The sequence below is a fragment of the Crassostrea angulata genome, chromosome 8 (genome assembly GCF_025612915.1).
Source record: "Crassostrea angulata isolate pt1a10 chromosome 8, ASM2561291v2, whole genome shotgun sequence".
Taxonomy (NCBI): Eukaryota; Metazoa; Mollusca; class Bivalvia; order Ostreida; family Ostreidae; genus Magallana; species Magallana angulata.
This window is the reverse complement of record NC_069118.1, coordinates 40,011,997-40,036,180: the sequence shown is the minus strand read 5'-3', so window position 1 is coordinate 40,036,180 and position 24,184 is coordinate 40,011,997. Positions and strand designations below refer to the sequence as shown.

The following is a 24,184-nucleotide window of genomic DNA, read 5'->3' as shown; positions in this document are numbered from 1 at the left end:
TCTCTGTAATATTGTTTAGTGACTTGGAAGATACAAGTATCATATCTACCGTTTATATATCGTATACTTATTATCAATACGATGAGGAACCGTTATATTGGTGTAACTCTCTTGGCTGCTCTTAGTTTTACAGCTGGTCAACATATATACTCCAGAGAGATGGCAGATGATCATGACGAAGTCCTTCAAAATGAAATAAATCAGCTCAAAGAAGAACTTGTTGCCATCAAAGGTATGTTAAAAATCAATACTTTTACAAATCCGTTCAGTTAAATAGCTATTAATTAGGGGTGGATATTGCCAGATAATCATATTGCGATATATTGCGATATTTGGTGACATATTGCGATAAATTTTGCAATATATTGATTTTTTCTCTTTTTTCTGGTGAAGGGTTTTAAAGACTAGTTTTCATGTATTTTCATCATTAAAATCACAGTTAAATAACAACTTTTTAATCTCATCACATAACATTAAATAGTGAAAACAAAATACATGTATATATTGTACAAGTGCACTGTAAAATAACACATAAGTACATGATTAGTTTTTTGACTAGATGTGAGAAAAAACGTGACTCACACAAATAAGTGGAAATATAATGCATATATATATTGTACATGTATTAGTGCACTGTAAAAGAAGTAGTTTATCATAAGTGCATGACTACTCTCTTTTTGACTATGGTGTGGGGGAAAAACACGACTCAAAAAAAATTAACAAAGTTTCATATAAAAATATCAATTACACTTTCATGTTCTTTTTTAAAAAAATGAGATAGTCAACATGCTTGGACTTTGAGGTAGATCGTTGGGCAGATAAAATGTCTCCAGCTGGGGTGGTCATTGATAGGTGCTTACTTTTTTATATGCGTACAAATTTGTAGTTCCTCCGGAGTATTTAACTTGGACTTCACACAACTTGCAGGCAGCAACATTTTGTACAAGTGTTCCATTCTTTTGGATCAGTACGAAGTATGTATTCCAGAAAAGTGTTATATAGTAACTTATTATATAACCGTAACTTAAGAATGCAGTGAATACCACGTTATATATTGGTCGTTTTTTTTAATCAGTTTTGGGATTTTTTTTATGATTGACTTTTTTTGTAATGATTGACGCATTAACGATTTTTGTTTTGGTTATTAACCGTGTCCTTTCAGTAATAAACATGAGAAGAGTAGGTGGGCCTTAGAACAATAGACGATCTGTATTTGAAGAAATTAAGCAGATTGTAAAAGATGCATTTACATATCACGTGACATTGTTGATCTCTCAAATCTTCCCCAGTGAGGAAAACTAAGCGATCAAAAATAACTGTCGATGAAAATACAACTGTCAAATGTATTTGAATGAATGGAGGTTAATGGCATACCAGTATGCAATCAAGTCCAACATCTTTTCCTAAATGTATGTCACATGACATACGAGTAACATTACAGAAGATAAAGCAAGTTTACACCAGGTAAACAACATCAGTTTTTAATGGAATCAAAATACTGAAAATACTGATAGACGGAGGCATCATTTCGGAGGAAATTAAACTAATGACAATATATGATTTTTTTTTATTTCAGGAAAAGCAGCGCGCTCACCGCTCATAATGTTAGAATATTCGCGAAGGGATTTAGTATTATAGCAATTTAAGGTCGCGAGGATATTTTTCAGGTTGACATCAGAGTTAGGTAGATAATATTAAAATAATTAGTGTTGTTCTCTTATCTTACCCTTATAAGCTTGTTAATATATTACTACTTAAATGCGTTTATTCTTTACAAAAAATGGAAAGAGGAAATTATGTTGCATCACAAAACAACATGGGAAACTGAACATGTTATTAAATGCATACAACTCGAACTCGAAAAATACAATGCAAATTATTTATGTACACATTTCTGTTCTTGTGTATATCAAGTTTAAGTTGATATTAGTTCCTGTGTATAGTGATTTGCAAACCCAAGGTAGAAAACGGCATATTCTAGAGGTTTCCACACCTGTTCAAGACAAAAGATAATCTCTAAATTGCAAACTACTTTGTCTAACTGTACAACACCCCCCCCCACCCTCCATCCTTTTCTATCTTGCAGAAGGGGTTTCTTTATTAAAGAGAAAGAGAGAGTTCTAGGCGTAATTTTACGCACATTCATTTGAAATATACTGATATTATATATTCATAAAATTAGTATCCACAAAAGAATATAGTACATTGTGATTGAATCCAGCATGCAGTTTCAGTCAAAGTCCACGTGTTACCCCTGTTAATAAGGGAAAAAAGTCTCGTTCTAAGTTTTCATTTCAAGTAAGGAGAAATGAAGTATGCCTAACAACAAAGTAGTCTACACTGTTTGTGATGTTTTGATTTCAAGTAAAGAAAAAAGAGTATGTCTAACAATGAAGTACAGTCATGTATTCTACACTGTTTGTGATGTTTGATTTGAAGTAAAGAGAAAGGAAGCACGCCTATCAATAAAGTATTCTACACTGTTTGTGATGCTTTGATTTCTAGCAAAGAGAACAAAGTATGTCTAACAATGAAGTACATGTATTCTACACTGTTTGTGATGTTTGATTTCAAGTAAAGAGAAAGGAAGCATACTTAACAATGAAGAATTATACACTGTTTGTGATGTTTCATTCATAGATTGATATACTGTGTTTGTGAAGTTTAATTCGTATACTTCTTTTTTCTCAACAGAACTCTCTCTATCTCTCTCTCTCTCTCTCTCTCTCTCTCTCTCTCTCTCTCAATCATATTGAGAATTATCATATTAATTTTTAATCACTTCTATGTCCTTTTTCTTCAAACTCTTTTAATATTTTCATTTTATTCTTTTCTTAAGATATATTATTTATAATCCTAAAATAGATACAATTGATTTCCAATCTTCACTAACCAAGACTCTGGAAAACATGAAGAAACAAGAGACTGTGATCTTTGATAAGGTGTCGTTAAACGAAGGAAACGCATACGATAAGACATCCGGAGTATTTACAGCACCGTCCGATGGAATCTATTCTTTTTCATGGACAATATTAACAAAAGCGGGAAAATATTTTGTCTCCGAAATTGTGCTGAATGGCCAAAAAGTTGCATACAATAATTCCGATGGAAGGGGTCACCTTGGATGGCCTCTGTCAACCTCACATGCTAACATCAAAATGAAGAAAGGAGATAAAGTCTGGATCAGAACCAAGGACACAACGGGTCACTATGCCCATGGTGATGATTGGTGTTGTTTTTCTGGAATAAAATTATAGACAGTATATCTATATAAATATCAAAATAAAGCATTTGAAGGTTTAAAAAGTTCAATAGTTTTTGTATTTTCCTACTAGTATGCAAAGGAATTCATGACCGTCTTGAAATACAAAAATATAAAATATTATACATACACATTGTTCATTTTGTGGTTTTAAAATTGTACTCAGTACAGTGGCTTTAGACGCTAACGATAGTCTATCTCTTTAATTAATTCCAAAAGGAATGAGCTTGAAACAACATGGAGACGTATAAAACATTGCATGTACAATAACTAATGCAATAAATTACGTATAATTGCATACAGTGTATATTGAAACTTACAGGTTTAATAAAAATATTTGATGCCGAATTCAATAAATGCTTTTAACGAAACAAATTGTGTTTCTTATCAGGCTACAAAAATTATGAACTTTTTGCAAATTTAATTCATACGCACTTAAAAGCATTGAATATAATATCCCATCTTTCCGGTCCTGACCTTGAACGCCCGTTGATTACATTTATTTATAACGTTGTCTCAAGCTTCTTCATTTTGACAAAAAATTAACGCAAAAGTTTGATAGGAATGTTAGTTTCGGGCTATAAAGCATTTAGAAACAAGCGAAAGAGGAGGAGGGAAACGAACGCAAAAAAATTGTTTTGAAGCCGAGGCCCCGAAAGGTGTAATATTGACGTTCCATTATATTTACTTTTTGTGCAGGGGTGAAAACAGTGGTCTATATTTTTTATTGAATCAGATATTGTTTTCATTCTTTCGTACGGAATGGTATGAAGGAATAGCTTTTATCGACATAAAAGTATTTCTATAGTATTTTTTTTTAAAAACTTGCTGCCATGCCTCTTCTCCCTTCTGTTTCTCGATTTAATTTCCGGTAAACATCCACAAATATACAAATAATTGTGAATGTTTTTGATATGACACACTTCTGATCTGGTTCTAACATGGCAAACATAGCGCTTTAGACCAGGTATAGTGTCAAAGCTAAGAAAAAAACCATGAATGTATATTTTTCATTTTGACTTTAATTAATTGTAAAATATGCAGTTTGTGTACAAAATAGTTTGACAGTTCTATGACATTCTGACTTGGTAGCACACTGACTGCACTGGGAGAAAAATATGGTCACAATTCTGATACAGTCGGACCATCAATCAGTGAACAGTATTACAAGTCTCATAAAAAACATGGGCGAGTTCTTTTAGCTTTGAATAATATGAATAACATCATATTTGTTTTGAAAGAAAACATTATTTTAAGCTGCAGAGAATATGGAAATCTTTTTTTCTAGATTTTAAAACAATAATGTTCTAAAGGTTTGTAAACACAACTCATGAGTAAGTCAACTGTAATACGACGGCATGTTAAGGCTTCCCGATTGATTTGACAGCGATATGTAGAAAGTCACTTGCCTGTACTTCATACGATATGACGTCATAATTAACTTTCACGTCACGATCTGCATTCCTGTCGATAGTTCTCAGGGAATGTATCTTAACGTTAAAAGTGAATTACATAAAACCAGTGTAAATCCGCATGTTACCTTTACATAGACTGCCGTTAATGCTAGACGTACAGAATTCATTCATATTAAAAACCGGCATCAAATACTTGGCAGTTTTATAGCTTCGCTTTGAGTAAAAGACTATTTATAAACTAATGGTTTTGAGACTCTTCCTGCTGCGTATAAACAACTGAATGAAGAAATTTTAAAAACCAGCTTGGCGCAGGTGAAAGATCAACACAATTTTAGAATATTTAACGTAAAATTGGTAGATAATATAAGTACCAATGTGAATCGTGCTTGGAAAACCTAAGGATTTACTGCGATTTTTTGTAAATCGCTCTTGATTGAATAAATGTGCTTTATTTTGATGATATTGCGAAATGTTTCATCAAAATCTGCCATAAACGACATATCTATTTCAAGCCTAAGCAAGAACTTCAAAGTATATGGCATAACAGACGATTTTTCTTTAAAATAATTATGATTATTAATTAATATTCATTTATCACCTGCGCCGATGCGATTTAAATAGATCATTTGCAATATAAGGTCTCGCCCGTCACGTGATTACAAAGTATTTATGACGTAACAAATGTTACATAGATTTTAAGAAATACTCCCGGTGAAAGTATTTTTGCCATGATTCTTATAATATCGTTTTCCAGCCGTATTTTAGCATCTGGACGCTTTAACATTGCTGCGTACACAAATTCTCGCCTTCCTCTACACCTAATGCATGTACTTCTAAAACAATTCAATTGACTACTAGAATTAGAAGCCATCAGCACTTTTTTTCTCCTAACAAAAAAATATATTAAACAGAGAATTTCATTTTAACAACAATCGTCTCTCTGGAAGGAATAGAAGTATTAAATCATCAACAAAAACATGTAACTCCCATGCAATTCATAATATAGAGTGTACATTTACATGTACTTGTACAAAAATTTTAACATATGTAAACCTTTATTTTCCCTAGTTAAAAAGTCAATTTAGTTCACTTGAAGTGAAAAAGAAGACCATGGGCAGAAATCAATTTCAAAAACCTTAATGAATTGAGTTTTTAGATAATATCCTAGGCTTAAAAAAAGAAAAAGAAAAAACGCATCCATGATATAAGCTGTCACATTTTACAACATGAATGATATCTGTCAATGATTAGTGCGATTATTTCAGTTAATACACAATGATGAAAATGGTGATAATGATGATGAAGATTAATGAGAGAAACGCCCTATGTACAATGAATTCAGCTGCTTATCAAGATTGGTAACTTCATTCAAGAACTTTAACATGATGAAAACATTGATGTAAAAAATGAGAATATCCTCATTAGGTTCAGAGATTATGATCAAGAACATTCAGTTTTTCTAGTCCTATACATAACTTCACTATCACCAACAAGTTGCATTCCTTTTCTGTTGTTTATGGTTTTTCATTTTCATCATCGGTTTTCTGTTTCTTTCCCTGGACAGCTCCAACTACATGTACTTGAGGTCTACAGGAAAGAAATTACAACATCATTTCGTTTTTCTAATTTCTACACAAACCAATTGCTTTATACCACATTTTACATATAGTCATGTAAAATAAATATTTTAATAATATTTTAATAAGTATTCTGCTTAGACAGTACCTTTAGGTTAATTACGTAGGACTTCTTCCACAAATAAAAATTGTAGAAATTTCTTTTTCAAATTGCAAATTGCAAATTTTCAAATTACAAACTGATCTGGAAGTGATTTGATTACACTGACTACCAGCAACTAGTTCGATCTTTCCAATCATCTCTGATTTAAACTGAAAAAAAATTTAAACTATCAAACAGAATTTCATTCCAAATATTCATTTGAGTTTGAAACAATTGATTGATTTCAAACCCTGTCTGTAAGGTGGATATAAAACAACTTCATTGCCCACCCCCTCCTACAGTTCTCTTCTGGGCAGCTGGACTCTGGCATCTGGGGCAAAAAACTGAAATCATATAAAATGTACATCTAAATAAACAAAATGTTCATTTCTATCATAAATGCTTTAAAATTAAAACACTACTGACTGTGGTTTCATCAATATTTATGACCATCAATTTTCGTGGCTTTAATGAAAATTACAGTTTCTTGGATGCAAAAGTTTGCTAATTTTGATCCTTGTTTAATACAATATGTTACCAGAATTTGCTTTTCAATGAACATCAGAGTTCGTGGATCAACTGAACAAAGAAATCCATGAATAATGGTATTCAACAAATATTGATAAAACCACAGTTTTAGCCCAATCATTCCAATACATGCTTTGTATTCTCAATATTTCACACCAAAAAATATATAAAAATAACAAGTTGCTATTTGCAGAGATATGTATCTTAATTGATTTTGTTTTCCTCACATCCAAACTAATACAAAAAGACTTAATATCTGAATTCAACATGAAGTAAATACACAATTTCAAGAAACTTTTTTTCCCAATAAAACACCAGGACTTAATATATTTAACTAAAGATACCTAGAAGCTACCTGATCTGCTTAACAGGACCGTATCCCCTCTCACTGCGGGCGGCAATCATGAAGATTACGGCTGGTTTGGTTGTGTAGTCAAAGTGGGCAGAGGCCAGACTGTCAGCAGTCACGGTACATCTACATGAGGAGGCTTGGCCACAGTACAACTGCACAAATGCCAGCTGGACTCTAGTCGGTGATCTTTCCGGCTGGGTTTTGAGGGGGCTCCCATGAAAGATGTGCAACCTCCGTACTCAGCAAAAGTCACTCATGTGAATATTAGAGACAACAAAGTTGGCATCTGACCCATTAAGAACATTGACACATTATGTATGCTTTAAATGCTATGGGCATATTTATATCATTTGATCTATTTTGCAAATATTAAATGAAAATGCTGTTGCATGAATTGAATGTGATAAAGGTGTAAATTACAGATGCAAAGAAAAAAATAACGGAAATCCCCTGCCCTTTACAGAAGAATATATATCACGCCTTAACTCAAAACACGAACAATTAATCTAAAATGGTTTCCCATATGAAATTTCATATATATACATGTAGCTAAGCAAATCTGAATAATGCATAAAGAAAAAAAACACACTTTATTTTTAAACAAAAACTTAACACAGAAAAAAAGGCAGGTACAAGAATAAGGAAGCAGATGATAGAACGATAGTAGAAGCAATTTCCATAGAAAAGAAAGTAAAACATACAGACAATAATTAAACATAATTTTTTTTTTAAATTAAACGACCTCGGTAAGGTGTAAAAATGACGTTCTTTTCTTTTTTTCTTAAGCAAAGTTTTAAAACAATGGCCAATATATATATAAACATATATCTGTCTACTGAAGTGTTATCGTTGATTCTTTCAAAAGTTTTGTTATGAAGGAGTATATAAATTTATTAATTAAAGTATTTTTTTAATTTTGCAAATTAAGTTGCTGTCGTGCCACTTCTCCAATTATTTTCTTGATGACATTTCTCTTGCATATGTGTAAGTATACAAGTTGTACGTGGATTGTTTATAAATGTCCTTTGTCATCACACAAAATACTTTAGAATTGGATTAATACCAATGAATAATATGCTGCATTCTTTTCACAATGCTTTTATTAAGCTTAAAAAAATGAGAAAAAAAAACTTCAAGTCAGATTTCCAAAATACAAAAAAAGCGCTTTTAATTAGACTTCAGCTCCAGTGTAAGAGTTAAGAAGAAAAAAACAAGAATGAGTATTATTATTTTGACTTTAATTTAATATTGTAAAATATACAGTTATGTACAAAGAGTATGCAATATCTTTGCCATTCTGACTTGGTAGCACACCTTGAAATTCCAATGTAGGCTAACATTCTGTGAACAGTATTACCATTCTCATGAAAAAAAAATATAGGCGAGTATTTTAGAGAGCATTATAGTTTTGAATAGCATTAGATTTGGGGTTTTTTTCGGTGAAAAGAGAACATTTCGCCGGAAGTGTTTGAATTTGCAGTAAATTGAAAAATCAGAAAATTCTAAAACAACAATGTTGTATATGTTTTTACACACTTCATCCCCATCTCATACATTTAAGTCAAATGATAACAATAATTAAAATACACCAGCACTTAATTTCATTATAACGAAGAAATATAAGGCTTTAGCAAAGAATTGTACTAAATACAAGCATGAAATCCTTACCAATTTATGTAACTCCCCTGCATTTCTTAATATACACCTTAAAAAGAGTGTGTGTTCAAAAAATTTAAAGATGGTGGTTTTAGGATGATTAACGTCAAAGAATTTATTATGTCATTTAAACTGGTTTGGATGAAGATCATATTAAATAAATAGCAACATGCATTTAGTTTTAGACTTAGATATTAAGAACGATATCAAGAACAGTGCTATGTGTGAACGAATATTTTAAGAAAAGTTATTTTAAAAATGTACAAAATATATTTTTGAAGGATGATTTAGATGCATGAATATTTTTTTCTGATAAACCACTAAAACTAGAAACAAATATGTATATAGAACCACAATTTTTTTTACAAAAATATCTTACATGGAAGAAAAGCAATTCTTCATGAAAAATGGTTTGAGAAATGTTTTCATTAATGATGGTTCTTTCATGAACATACATGACTTCAATTTGATATATGTCTGTAGTGTAAAGTTTCTTGAACAATAAACTGATAGCAACTATAAGAGCATTGCTTAAAAAAAATACGGTTCCTGTTCCAGAAGTGTGTATGCCAAACATTATTTTAAAAAATATGTTCAATGTTATGAGCGAAAAAATCTAATGATCTATACACAATTCTTAATTAAAGATAATACTATCGAACCATTATGCAGAACAAATTGGAGCATTTTCTGAATTATAATTTAGGTAATTTGGAAAGGGAGATCATATTTTCCCTTCCCTTCCAAATCACTAAAAATACAAAATTTTAATGGATTTACATTGTATATCTTGAAATAACCATAGAAATTTAGCAACGATTTTTTTTACATAAGATAAAAAAACGGAAAGAAAAGAAAAAATTCAATTTCAACTAAAACATTGCACAGAAAAAGCAGATGATAGACAAATGAAAGAATCAAATACCTCTGGCGATGCTGACCTGTCCTTCTACCTTGCTGATCTTGATGGCGGAAGGGAATTTATTTTGCAATCCAAAGAAAATTTAAGTTCTGGAATTATTGGTTCCATGAATCAATCCTGGATATATTTTTTGCTTAATATTTTTCACTTGTTTGTGGTATGATAGTATTTAAAAAAAACTAATCAAAATAGTATTTGATATATAGTATATGTAGAAAATAGTTTTGATATCAAAAAGAGTATGAATGTGTATCTAAAAACGGGTTTCAAGTGTTAAATACACTTTACTATTGACTTGAGAAAAAAAAATTATGATTAATGTAAATTGTATCTTAATTTAATTAATTATGAATTCCGTGGACTGTTTTTCTTCTTTTTACAGTGGAGCAATTTCTTTATAGTTGTTAATGATCTAAATCTAAGTTAATGTTTCTACAATAAACATATTCAAAAATTTCAGGAAGTGGTATTTTAGTGTTTGACTGTATATTCGTATTGTATGTATTTTCGTTAAAATGTTAATTATTCATCTCGGTAGAATTATCTGATAAACATTACGTAGTATTTTCCCTATATTCAAAATGAAATTCAAAACTTATGATATTACTTGTGTCATATTACTGTACAAGCATTTTCAGTGCACTTTCTATCTGATTTTAAGTTCCAATATTAAAATATGTACAATTAAAGAGAATAAATATATGATCAGTTAATTTAAGTTTAGCAATGTGATTTTCTTGTTTAAAACTTGCACTCTGATCAAAAATGGAATTTTAAATAATCATTGTCAATATGGTAAAATTATTAGATAATATAGTTTTTGCGTCTCAATTATTTCATCTTATAGAACTCGGGGCTTGAGTAATCAGAAATTAATTTCAGGAAATATAAAAATATCAAAGGTAACGTTTATTTATCATTTGTGTAATAATTTTGTAATCAATTTAATCTACCATCATGTTCTTTTCTTTATCATATCTAACATGTTATTTTCCTACCAGTAAGTGTATATCTGCTACAATATGCGCTCTGATATATTTTTTCATTGAGAATCTTATTGAATGCTTTAAATGAAGGCACGGATCTTAATTATGAATTAAAAAGATTCGAATAGCCACTTGGGATAAGCGGAAGGCAACTGCCTTTTTTGTATTATTATAAAAAAAGTAAGATAAAATGGAAATGTGTGAGCTGATTTCATTTGATTGGTTGCCAGCAAAGCTTTCAAAATTGACGCAAGTGAATAAAAAATCCATCTAATGATCGTTTAGCGCGAGGTGTTTGTAATTCGATAGTAAAAGTGGGTTGAGCTTTTGTATAAAAATTCGTCCCCAGCAAGGCAATGACAACAGTTGGTTTTTCTAATAAAAAATGATAAGGTAATATCTCACTCTCTCTCTCTCTCTCTCTCTCTCTCTCTCTCTCTCTCTCTCTCTCTCTCTCTCTCTCATGATAAAATATGACTAAGTTATTGGGTTTTTTTTAATTTTAATTGTAAATTTGAAAATCATTTTCAGAATTTGCTATTTGTTGATGAGCTTCGCTCTTCTTGTGGCGGTAACTGCACACGGAACTCCACAACAAGTGGTGACTAGATACAAGAACTACAAGGCTATATGTGATGGAATAGGTTTTCAAAATGTGCGCTGCAAAGGTTCGGAAAAACATTTCATTTATAGATTTTGAATTTAGGATTGAGGAAACATATGGTAGTATGTATAGTCAGGGTCTCCATGACCCTTAATTATGACTATGTAGAAACGTCATGGAAACTCTTTCTTGTCCAATAGTGAAATTTCGCTCTAGAACTGACCGGGTACATGGCTTATTGTGATTTTTTTTAATTGAACGCTGCAAAGTACATGTATGTAATAAGAATTATTCGTTGCAACTTCCCGTTTAACACAAGTATTGATTGTTGAATTTTAAGCTCAGCCAATAACACGTAAAAGTAGTAGAAAGTCACTTCTGAGCAAGCTTTACCCAACATGCGCAATAGTACAAATTATTTAATAAAATACGTAAAAGTCTATAAGCTGGTGTTTTAATTCATATTAAGACTAATGACATCCATCTTTAACTGTTTATTTTAATATTACCATTTATTCTCTTTTTTCCCTAACACTATTTTATTTCTAATCCTAAAATAGATCCGTTTGCTTTCCACTCATCACTTACCAAGACATTGCAAAACTTGAAGAACCAAGAGACGGTGATCTTTGATAAAGTTTTATTAAACGAGGGAAACGCTTACAACAATATCTCCGGAATATTCACAGCACCGTTGGACGGGATCTATTCCTTTACATGGACAATGTTAACACAAAGTGGAAAATATTTCGTCACTGAAATTGTGCTGAATGGTCAAAAAGTTGCATTAAATCATACCGATGGAAGGGGTCACAATGTACATCCTATGTCAACCTCACATGCTAACATCAAAATGAAGAAAGGCGATAAGGTCTGGATCAGGACCCATAACACCAATGGGCAGTATGCCCTTGGAGGTTGGTGTTACTTTTCGGGAGCAAAATTGTAACACATTTGTAACAATACCGAAATAAAGCATTTGAAGCTTAACACATACAATTGTTTTTTTTATTTTTTAAATGCACGATATAGTCTTATAATGCATAGAAATTTGTGTGCCGACCAAATTATATAAGAAACAATATATTTTAATATTATATCAATTGAACCATTTGAGTTAATTTGTTATTTAAAAAATCTACAAAAACAACTCAAAAATGAAAATTAGCAAATAGTTTTCGATATAAATGAATACTACATTACGAATAAATGACACAATATTACATAGAATACGTTGGGAAATGTAATAATTCAGTCATAATCTAGCTCAAAAAGTTGTGCACTGTAGATATTGAGGGAGGAAAAAACTGTAGTCTTACAGCAGACCAACTCGAATTTGTTCTATCTTTAAAAAAACAAGTATTTCAAGATATTTATCAGAATTTCACTGTCGCAAATATGGGATATTATTACTATGCAATGCGGACTCCCAAACCATGGCTTGAAACAATGATGATAATGTTCGGCAACGTCACAGAAACAATCTATATTGAAACTAAGAATCTAAAAGGGTCATTGTCACAATGTTTGTCAAATTCTATTTTTAGGGTCTTCCGTTTCCAACGGAAGACCCTCTTGTTATTCTACGGTTTCTTTTTCTTTATTAGGGTCTTCCGTTTCCAACGGAAGACCCTCTTGTTATTCTTCGGTTTCTTTTTAGGGTCTTCCGTTTCCAACGGAAGACCCTCTTGTTATTCTATTGTTTCTTTTTATTATTAGGGTCTTCCGTTTTCAACGGAAGACCCTCTTGTTATTCTTCGGTTTCTTTTTATTATTATACTTTTTATTTTTTTTTCTGACTTCTTTTCGGCTTCATAACTCAAAAAGTTTTTAACCGATTTTTATGAAACTTTCAGAGATTATGTGCAATTATAATGCCTCGAAGATGTTAAAGTTTCCATAACAACATCACTTCCATTTTTATGTTACGTCATTTTTTAAATTTTCAAAAAGTCATTTTGTCCACGGCTTTTTTCAAAAACGCTTCAAGATAGAAAGTTGAAATTTTTCGTGCTTATATATTGATCGTTTGGCCTTTGTAATAAGGCTGGAAATTAAAATCCGTCACTTCCGATTGAAACCGGAAGTAAATCAAATTTTTCGAAAAAATGAATTTTCTGATCAAATCAAAAATGAATATGTGTTTTGTAGACCTTATCAAGCTGAATCTAACACTGAAAGCCGTTTTAAAATCGGATGATGCATTACAGAGATATCGGGGTTTTAAAATTGATTTTTCCGGAAATTTTGATTCCGCGTCCTTTGTTTAAAAAATAGCGTAATGTTAAAAGTAAACTTAATTCTTACCAAAAATAATTGTTAAGTCGTACTGTAACACATTCGGATTTTTTGTGTTAAGTTGTTCTTGAAATCGGAAAGGTTTTTGTTAAGTCGTACTTAAAATCATTCGTATTTTGTTAAGTCGTACCAGGAATAATTCGATTTATTTTATCTTTTCATTTTAGTTACACTTGTTATCGGTTAAAGAGCTCTGCTTTTTACAGGAACTTTCAACTTTACTTCCGACATTAACGGAAGACCCACTCGTTGCTTTGCAACGAGCTTTGCTCTAGTTATTATTATTATTCTTTTTCTTTTCTTCTGACTCCTTTTTTGCTTCATAACTCAAAAAGTTTTTAACCGATTTTGATGAAATTTTCAGAGATGTTTGCAAGTTGGCGTCCCTCAAAAATGTTAAAGTTTTATAAAGAACATCACCTCCGTTTTGACGTGACGTCATTTTTAAAAATTTAAAAAAGTCATTTTGTCCCAGACTTTTCTCAAAAACACTTTAAGATAGAGGCTTGAAATTTTCAATGGTTATGATTTAATCGATTTACCTCTGTAATAAGGCTCGAAATGAAAATCTGTCACTTCCGATCGAAACCGGAAGTGAAACAAATTTTTCGAAAAAATGAATTTTCTGATCAAATCAAAAATGAATATGTGTTTTGTAGAGCTTATTAAGCTGAATCTAACCCTGAAAGCCGTTTTCAAATCGGACGATGCATTACAGAGATATCGGGGTTTAAAAATTGATTTTTCCGGAAATTTTGATTCCGCGTCCTTGGTTTAAAAAATAGCATAATGTTAATCGTAAAGTTAACTCGTACCAAAAATAATTGTTAAGTCGTACTTAAACACATTCGGATTTTTTTTGTTAAGTCGTTCTTAAAATCAAAAAGGTTTTTGTTAATTCGTACTTAAAATCATTTGGATTTTGTTAAGTCGTACCAGGAATAATTCGATTTTTTTCATCTTTTTCTTTTTATTAGGGTCTTCCGTTTCCAACGGAAGACCCTCTTGTTATTCTTCGGTTTCTTTTTATTATTATTTTTTTTCTTTTTCTTTTTTTTCTGACTCCTTTTCGGCTTCATAACTCAAAAAGTCTTCAACTTATTTGAAGGAAACTTTCAGGGATTATGTGCAATTATAATGCCTCAAAGATGTTAAAGTTTCCATAACAACGTCACTTCCGTTTTGACGTTACGTCATTTTTAAACTTAAAAAAAAGTCAATTTGTCCGCGTCATTTCTCAAAAACGCTTAAAGATAGAGTCTTGAAATTATCTGTGGTTATGAATTTGGCAATTTACATGTGCAATAAGGCTGGAAATAAAAATCCGTCACTTCCGGTCGAAACCGGAAGTAAAACAAATTTTTCGAAAAAATGAATTTTCTGATCAAATCAAAAATGAATATGTGTTTTATAGAACTTATCAAGCTAAATCTAACACTTAAATCCGTTTTAAAATCGGACGATGCATTAAAGAGATATTGGGGTTTAAAAATTGATTTTTCCGGAAATTTTGTTTCCGCGTCCTTGGTTTAAAAAATAGCGTAATGTTCAAAGTAAAGTTAACTCGTACCAAAAATAATTGTTAAGTCGTACTTGAACACATTCGGATTTTTTTTGTTAAGTCGTTCTTGAAATCAGGAAGGATTTTGTCAAGTCGTACTTAAAATAATTCGGATTTTGTTAAGTCGTACCAGGAATAATTCGATTTTTTTTCATCTTTTTATTTTAGTTACTCTTGTTATTGGTTAAAAAGCTTTGCTTCTTACAGGAACTTCCAGCTTTATTTCCGACATTAACGGAAGACCCACTCGTTGCTTTGCAACGAGCTTTGCTCTAGTTACTTTTGTTATTGGTTTAAAAGCTCTGTTTCTTACAGGAAATTCCAGCTTTACTTCCGACATTAACGGAAGACCCACTCGTTGCTTTGCAACGAGCTTTGCTCTAGTTATTATTATTTTTTTTCTTTTTCTTTTTTTTCTGACTCCTTTTCGACTTCATAACTCATAAAGTTTTCAACTTAATTAAAGGAAACTTTTAGAGATTATGTGCAATTAGAATGCCTCAAACATGTTAAAGTTTCCATAACAACGTCACTTTCGTTTTGACGTTACGTCATTTTTAAACTTTAAAAAAAGTCATTTTGTCCGCGACATTTCTCAAAAACGCTTTAAGATAGAGTCTTGAAATTTTCTGTGGTTATGAATTTGGCAATTTACATTTGCAATAAGGCTGGAAATAAAAATCCGTCACTTCCGGTCGAAACCGGAAGTGAAACAAATTTTTCGAAAAAATGAATTTTCGGATCAAATCAAAAATGAATATGTGTTTCATAGAGATTATCAAACTGAATCTAACACTGAAATCCGTTTTAAAATCGGACAATGCATTAAAGAGATATCGGGGTTTTAAAATTGATTTTTCCGGAAATTTTTTTTCCGCGTCCTTGGTTTAAAAAATAGCGTAATCTTCAAAGTAAAGTTAACTCGTACCAAAAATAATTGTAAGTCGTACTTGAACATATTCGGATTTTTTTTGTTAAGTCGTTCTTGAAATCAGGAAGGGTTTTGTTAAGTCGTACTTAAAATCATTCGGATTTTGTTAAGTCATACAAGGAATAATTCGATTTTTTCATATTTTTATTTTTGTTACACTCGTTATTGGTTCAAGAGCTCTGCTTCTTACAGAAACTTCCAGCTTTACTTCCGACATTAACGGAAGACCCACTCGTTGCTTTGCAACGAGCTTTGCTCTAGTTATTCTTTTTTTTTCTTTTTCTGACTTTTTTTGGAGCGCTATTTCTCAAAAACTATCCAACCGATTCGCACAAAATTTTCAGGACGGATGAAACATGATCGGTGCTACATATTATAAATTTTTTAAAAGATGACGTTACTTCCGGTATCAAATATTGACGATTTTGTAAATTTTTAAGGGTCATTTTGTCCACGCATCTCCTCCGAAACTAATTAAGATAGAAGCTTGAAATTTTTAGGGATTATAGATGAATGTATTTAGATGTTCCCCCATGCTTCCAATGGTGAAAATTTGTAAAGGCCTTAAAGCTCGCCTGAACCTGAAAATTGGCACCAAATTTTTTCACGAAATTTTTGCACATTTTCTGTGATATTTTTTGATGTATAAATATTTTGTTAAGACATGAAATACAAAAGTTGTTTCAAATTACACGGGCTTTCATTTGATATCAAGAAAAAGGGGCTGGCCCCTCAAATTAGGGGCCAAGAGGGCTGTAAAGTCTTCTTACAATAACCCTTTACTGAATAATAATTTGTTATCAATTATAGAAGCAAAAATGTTCATTGTTGGGCTGTTTATCTATACAGAACCATACCTAAGTCACATGTTACGTAATTAGGGGTTTCAAGGGGCCAGAAATTCAAAATTTCGATCATTAATATATGAAAAAGGAGAAATATTTTGAAAAGCATTGTAGAACAAACGTTGCTTAAAATAATGTTCTGTACAATATGCCACCTTAATGTTTTTGTTCATGAGCCCATTTAGGAGATAAAGGGCCGGCCCCTAAAACACATTTGTAAAGATATCCTAAGAACGGTTAACATTTCGTGAACACTTGTTGAACAAAATATGTTTATATCTGCAAGACCTTTAATTTGATATCAAGAAAAAGGGACTGGCCCCTTAAATTAGGGGCCAAGAGGGCTGTAAAGTCTTCTTACAATAACTCTTTACTGAATAATAATTTGTTATTAATTATAGAAGCAAAAATGTTCATTGTACAGCTGTTTATCTATACAGTATCATACCTAAGTCATATATTACGTAATCAGGGGTTTCAAGGGGCCATAATTCAAGACTATGATCATTAATATCTGAAAAAGGAGAAATATTTTAAATAGCAATGTAGGACAAAAGTTGTTCAAAAAAATGTTCTGAACAATATCAACCCAAACATTTTGTTGTTAGTGGCCCCGGTAAGGGGTTAAAGGGTCGGCCCCTAGAACACATTTGTACAAATATCTCGAGAACGGTTTACAATTCATGAACACTTGTAGAACAAAATATTAGCGAGACCTTTCATTTGATATCAAGAAAAAGGGGCTGGCCCCACAAATTAGGGGGTACAAGGGCTAGTAAGTCTTTTTATGACAACTCTTTTCTGACCAATAATTTGATATTTATTATAAAGCAAAAAAGCAACTTTTATGAAGCTAAATTTAAAACTGAATCCGTTTTAAAATCAGACGATGCATTACAGAGATATCGGGGTTTAAAAATTGATTTTTCCGGAAATTTTGTTTCCACGTCCTTTATTTAAAAATAGTGTAATGTTCAAAGTAAAATTAACTCGTACCAAAAATAATTGTTAAGTCGTACTAAATCACATTCGGATTTTTTTGTTAAGTCGTTCTTGAAATCAAAAAGGTTTTTGTTAATCGTACTTACAATCATTCGGGTTTTGTTAAGTCGTACCAGGAATAAATCGATTTTTTTCATCTTTTTATTTTAGTTACTCTTGTTATTGGTTTAAGAGCTCTGCTTCTTACAGGAACTTCCAGTTTTACTTCCGACATTAACGGAAGACCCACTCGTTGCTTTGCAACGAGCTTTGCTTTAGTTATTATTATTTTTTATTTTTTTAATTTTTTTCTGACTCCTTTTCTGCTTCATAACTCAAAAAGTTTTCAACTTATTTACTGTAAACTTGCAGGGATTATGTGCAATTATAATGTCCGAAGGATGTTAAAGTTTCCATAACAACGTCACTTCCGTTTTGACGTTACGTCATTTTTAAACTTTAAAAAAGTCATTTTATCCGCGACATTTCTCAAAAACGCTTAAAGATAGTCTTGAAATTTTTCTATGGTTATGAATTTGGCTATTTACATGTGCAATAAGGCTGGAAATGAAATTCCGTCACTTCTGGTCGAAACCGGAAGTATATCATATTTTCCGAAAATTAGAATTTTTTGATCAAATAAAAAACGTATACGAATTCTGTAAAGCTTTTTAAGCTGAACCTAATACTGAAATTCGTTTGAAAATCAGACAATGCATTACAGAGAAATCGGGGTTCAAAATTTGATTTTTCAGGAATTTTTTTTCCCGCGTCCTTGGTTTAAAAAATAGCGGAATGTTCAAAGTAAAATTAACTCGTACCAAAAATAATTGTTAAGTCGTACTTGAACACATTCGAGTTTTTTTGTTAAGACGCTCTTGAAATCGAAAATGTTTTTGTTAATTCGTACTTAAAATCATTCGGATTTTGTTAAGTCGTACCAGGAATAATTCGTTTCTTTTTCATTTTTTTATATTAGTTACTCCTGTTATTGGTTTAAGAGCTCTGCTTCTTAAAGGAACTTCCAGCTTTACTTCCGACATTAACGGAAGACCCACTCGTTGCTTTGCAACGAGCTTTGCTCTAGTTAGGGTCTTCCATTTTCAACGGAAGACCCTCTTGTTATTCTTCGGTTTCTTTTTAGGGTCTTCCGTTTTCAACGGAAGACCCTCTTGTTATTCTTCGGTTTCTTTTTATTATTATTAGGGTCTTCCGTTTTCAACGGAAGACCCTTTTGCTTTTCTACGGTTTCTTTTTTTTCTTATTCTTATTATTATTATTCTTTTTATTTTTTTTCCAACTCAAATATTTCAAAAACGCTTGCATCGATTGTTTTAAAATTTACAGGTGTAATGTGTATCTAAAAGATCTCTATGATATGAAAAAAATATTTGATGACGTCATCAATTTCTTCAGATATTGACGTTTTTCACGTTTTAAAAAGTGATTTTGTCCGGAGCTTTTCTCATTTTTGATTTAAGATAAAGCTATGAGATTTACAGAGAAGGTAGAACAATCGTTTTACTTATGACATAAGGCTGGAAACTCAATTCGGCCACTTCCGGTCGAAACCGGAAGCAAAACCAATTTTTTTGAATTTTCATGTTTTTCAATTTTTAAAATTTTACGTACGTATCTTACAGTAATTTTTATGCTGAGTTCAAAACTGAAATCCGTTTTTGAATCGGACGATGCATTACAGAGATATCGGGGTTTAAAAATTGATTTTTCCGGAAATTTTGATTCTGCGTCCTTGGTTTAAAAAATAGCGTTTTGTTTAAAGTGAAATTAACTCGTACCAAAAATAATTGCTAAGTCGTACTTAAACACATTCGGATTTTTTTGTTAAGTCGTTCTTGAAATCAGAAAGGTTTTTGTTAAGTCGTACTTAAAATGATTCGGATATTGTTAAGTCGTACCAGGAATAATTCGATTGTTTTCATCTTTTTACTTTAGTTACTTTTGTTATTGGTTTAGGAGCTCTGCTTCTTACAGGAACTTCCAGCTTTACATCCGACATTAACGGAAGACCCACTCGTTGCTTTGCAACGAGCTTTGCTCTAGTTATTATTCTTTTTCTTTTCTTCTGACTCCTTTTTTGCTTCATGACTCGAAAGGTTTTTAACCGATTTTAATGAAATTTTCAGAGATTTTTGCAAGTTGGCGTCCCTCAAAAATGTTAAAGTTTTAAAGAGAACGTCACCTTCGTTTTGACGTGACGTCATTTTTAAAAATTTTAAAAAGTCATTTTGTCCCGGACTTTTCTCAAAAACGCTTTAAGATAGAGGATTGAAATTTTCAATGCTTATGATTTGGTCGATTTACCTCTGTAATAAGGCTCGAAATGAAAATCTGTCACTTCCGGTCGAAACCGGAAGTGAAACAAATTTTTCGAAAAAATAAATTTTCTGATCAAATCAAAAATGAATATTTGTTTAGTAGAGCTAAATAAGCTGAATCTAACACTGAAAGCCGTTTTTAAATCGGACGATGCATTACAGAGATATCTGGGTTTAAAAATTGATTTTTCCGGAAATTTTGATTCCACCTCCTTGGTTTAAAAAATAGCGTAATGTTTATAGTTAAGTTAACTCGTACAGATAATAATTGTTAAGTTGTACTTAAACACATTCGGATTTTTTTTGTTAAGTCGTTCTTGAAATCAAATTGGTTTTTGTTAATTCGTACTTAAAATCATTCGGGTTTTGTTAAGTCGTACCAGGAATAATTCGATTTTTTTCATCTTATTACTTTAGTTACTCTTGTTATTGGTTTAAGAGCTCTGCTTCTTACAGGAACTTCCAGCTTTACTTCCGACATTAACGGAAGACCCACTCGTTGCTTTGCAACGAGCTTTGCTCTAGTTATTATTATTATTCTTTTTCTTTTCTTCTGACTCCTTTTTTGCCTCATAACTCAAAAGGTTTTTAACCGATTTTGATGAAATTTTCAGAGATTGTTGCAAGTTGGCGTCCCTCAAAAATCTTAAAGTTTTAAAGAGAACTTCACCTTCGTTTTGACGTGACGTCATTTTTAAAAATTTCAAAAAGTCATTTTGTCCCGGACCGTTCTCAAAAACGCTTTAAGATAGAGGATTGAAATTTTCAATGGTTATGATTTGATCGATTTACCTCTGTAATAAGGCTCGAAATGAAAATCTGTCACTTCCGGTCGAAACCGGAAGTGAAACAAATTTTTCGAAAAAATGAATTTTCTGATCAAATTAAAAATGAATATGTGTTTTATAGAGCTTATCAAGCGGAATCTAACACTGAAAGCCGTTTTAAAATCGGACGATGCATTACAGAGATATCGGGGTTTAAAAATTGATTTTTCCGGAAATTTTTATTCCGCGTCCTTGGTTTAGAAAATAGCGAAATGTTAAAAGTATAATTAACTCGTACCAAAAATTATTGTTAAGTCGTACTTAGACAATTCGGATTTTTTTTTGTTAAGTCGTTCTTGAAATCGGAAAGGTGTTTGTTAAGTCGTACTTAAAATCATTCGGATTTTGTTAAGTCGTACCAGGAATAATTCGATTTTTTCATCTTTTATTTTAGTTACTCTGGTTTAAGAGCTCTGCTTCTTACAGAAACTTCCAGCTTTACTTCCGACATTAACGGAAGACCCACTCGTTGCTTTGCAACGAGCTTTGCTCTAGTTATTATACTTTTTCTTTTTTTTTCTGACTCCTTCTCGGCTTTATAACTCAAAAAGTTTCCAACCGATTTTAATGAAATTTTCAGAGATAATGTGTAACTATTATCCCTCAAAGATGTTAAAGTTTTACTTACAACGTCACTTCTGTTTTGACGTAACGTCATTTTTAAAATTTTCAAAAAGTCATTTTGTCCGCGGCGTTTCTCAAAAACGCTTTAAGATAGAGGCTTGAAATTTTCAATGGCTATGATTTGGTCGATTTACCTCTGTAATAAGGCTCGATATAAAAATCTGTCACTTCCGGTCGAAACTGGAGGTAAAACAAATTTTTCAAAAAAATAAATTTTCTGATCAAATCAAAAATGAATATGTGTTTTGTAGAGCTTATTAAGCTGAGTCTAACACTGAAAGCCGGAAAGTTTGATTCCGCGTCCTTGGTTTAAAAAATAGCGTAATAATCAAAGTAAAATTAATTCGTACGAAAAATAATTGTTAAGTCGTACTGTAACACATTCGGATTTGTTTGTTAAGTCGTTCTTGAAATTGGAAAGATTTTTGTTAAGTCGTTCTTGAAATAATTCGGATTTTGTAAAGTCGTACCAGGAATAATTCGATTTTTTTCATCTTTTTATTTTAGTTACTATTGTTGTTTGTTTAAGAACTCTGCTTCTGACAAGAACTTCCAGCTTTACTTTCGACATTAACGGAAGACCCACTCGTTGCTTTGCAACGAGCTTTGCTCTAGTTATTATGGGTCTTCCGTTTTCAACGGAAGACCCTCTTGTTATTCTTCGGTTTCTTTTTATTATTATTATACTTTTTCTTTTTTTTTCTGACTCCTTCTCGGCTTTATAATTCAAAAAGTTTCCAACTGATTTTGATGAAATTTTCAGAGATAATGTGAAACTGTTATCCCTCAAAGATGTTAAAGTTTTCTTGACAACGTCACTTTCGTTTTGACGTAACGTCATTTTTAAAAATTTCAAAAAGTCATTTTGTCCGCGGCGTTTCTCAAAAACGCTTTAAGATAGAGGCTTGAAATTTTCAATGGTTATGATTTGGTCGATTTACCTCTGTAATAAGGCTGGAAATGAAAATCGGGCACTTCCGGTCGAAACCGGAAGTGAAACAAATTTTTCGAAAAAAGGAATTTTTAGATCGAATCAAAAGTGAATATGTGTTTTGTAGAGCTTATTTGGCTGAATCTAACACTGAAAGCCGTTTTAAAATCGGACGATGCATTACAGATATATCGGGGTTTAAAAATTGATTTTTCCGGAAATTGTGATTCCGCGTCCTTGGTTTAAAAAATAGCGTAATGTTAAAAGTAACATTAACTAGTACCATAAATAATTGTTAAGTCGTACTGTAACACATTCGGATTTTTTTTATTAATTCGTTCTTAAAATCGGAAAGGTTTTTGTTAAGTCGTACATTAAATCATTCGTATTTTCTTAAGTCGTACCAGGAATATTCGATTTTTTTCATCTTTTTATTTTACTTTCTCTTGTTACTGGTTTAAGAGCTCTGCTTCTTACAGGAACTTCCAGCTTTACTTCCGACATTAACGGGAGACCCACTCGTTGCTTTGCAACGAGCTTTGCTCTAGTTATTATACTTTTTCTTTTTTTTTCTGACTCCTTTTCGGCTTCATAACTCAAAAAGTTTTTGACCGATTTTTATGAAACTTTCAGAGATAATGTGTAACTATTATCCCTCAAAGATATTAAAGTATTCTTGACAACGTCATTTCCGTTTTGACGTAACGTAATTTTTAAAATTTTCAAAAAGTCATTTTGTCCGCGGCGTTTCTCAAAAACGCTTTAAGATAGAGGCTTGAAATTTTCAATGGTTATGATTTGGTCGATTTACCTCTGTAAGAAGGCTGGAAATGAAAATCTGTCACTTCCGGTCGAAACCGGAAGTGAAACAAATTTTTCGAAAAAATGAATTTTCTAATCAAATCAAAAATGAATATGTGTTTTGTAGAGCTTATTAAGCTGAATCTAACACTGAAAGCCGTTTGAAAATCGGACGATGCATTACAGAGATATCGGGGTTTAAAAATTGATTTTTCCGGAAATTTTGATTCCGCTTTTTAGGTTAAGAAAGTAGTATTAAGTTCTTGGTTAAATTAACTTGTACCTAAACATTAATTGTTAAGTCGTACTGTAACACATTCGGATTTTTTTTGTTAAGTCGTTCTTAAAATCGGAAAAGTTTTTGTTAAGTCGTACTTAAAATCATTCGGATTTTGTTAAGTCGTACCAGGAATAATTCGATTTTTTACATTTTTTTATTTTAGTTTCTCTTGTTAATGGTTTAAGAGCTCTGCTTTTTACAGGAACCTCTAGCTTTACTTCCGACATGAACGGAAGACCCACTCGTTGCTTTGCAACGAGCTTTGCTCTAGTTATTATACTTTTTCTTTTTTTTCTGACTCCTTTTCGGCTTCAGAACTCAA

General features: G+C 31.7%; 2 protein-coding genes across 2 annotated transcripts; both read left to right on the top strand.

Moving 5' to 3' along the window:
* The first annotated feature begins 18 nt into the window (after positions 1-18).
* LOC128159273 (heavy metal-binding protein HIP-like) lies at positions 19-3,615 on the top strand. The gene is made up of 2 exons (XM_052822338.1): positions 19-232; positions 2,866-3,615. Exons 1-2 carry the CDS (start codon positions 82-84, stop codon positions 3,255-3,257), a joined length of 543 nt encoding a protein of 180 aa, XP_052678298.1. The 5' UTR covers positions 19-81; the 3' UTR covers positions 3,258-3,615.
* Positions 3,616-11,348: 7,733 nt separating this feature from the next.
* Positions 11,349-12,420, top strand: LOC128159278 (heavy metal-binding protein HIP-like). Its single transcript, XM_052822340.1, has 2 exons — positions 11,349-11,508; positions 12,005-12,420. The coding sequence occupies exons 1-2, from the start codon at positions 11,388-11,390 to the stop codon at positions 12,391-12,393; spliced, it is 510 nt and encodes a 169-aa protein (XP_052678300.1). The 5' UTR covers positions 11,349-11,387; the 3' UTR covers positions 12,394-12,420.
* The last annotated feature ends 11,764 nt before the right edge of the window (positions 12,421-24,184 follow it).

Excerpts from the sequence above, each read along its gene's own strand:
- LOC128159273 (XM_052822338.1), top strand. The coding sequence starts at position 82 with ATGAGGAACCGTTATATTGGTGTAACTCTCTTGGCTGCTCTTAGTTTT. Across the intron at positions 233-2,865 it reads AGAACTTGTTGCCATCAAAG|ATACAATTGATTTCCAATCT; the intron begins GTATGTTAAAAA and ends ATCCTAAAATAG.
- LOC128159278 (XM_052822340.1), top strand. The coding sequence starts at position 11,388 with ATGAGCTTCGCTCTTCTTGTGGCGGTAACTGCACACGGAACTCCACAA. Across the intron at positions 11,509-12,004 it reads TCAAAATGTGCGCTGCAAAG|ATCCGTTTGCTTTCCACTCA; the intron begins GTTCGGAAAAAC and ends ATCCTAAAATAG.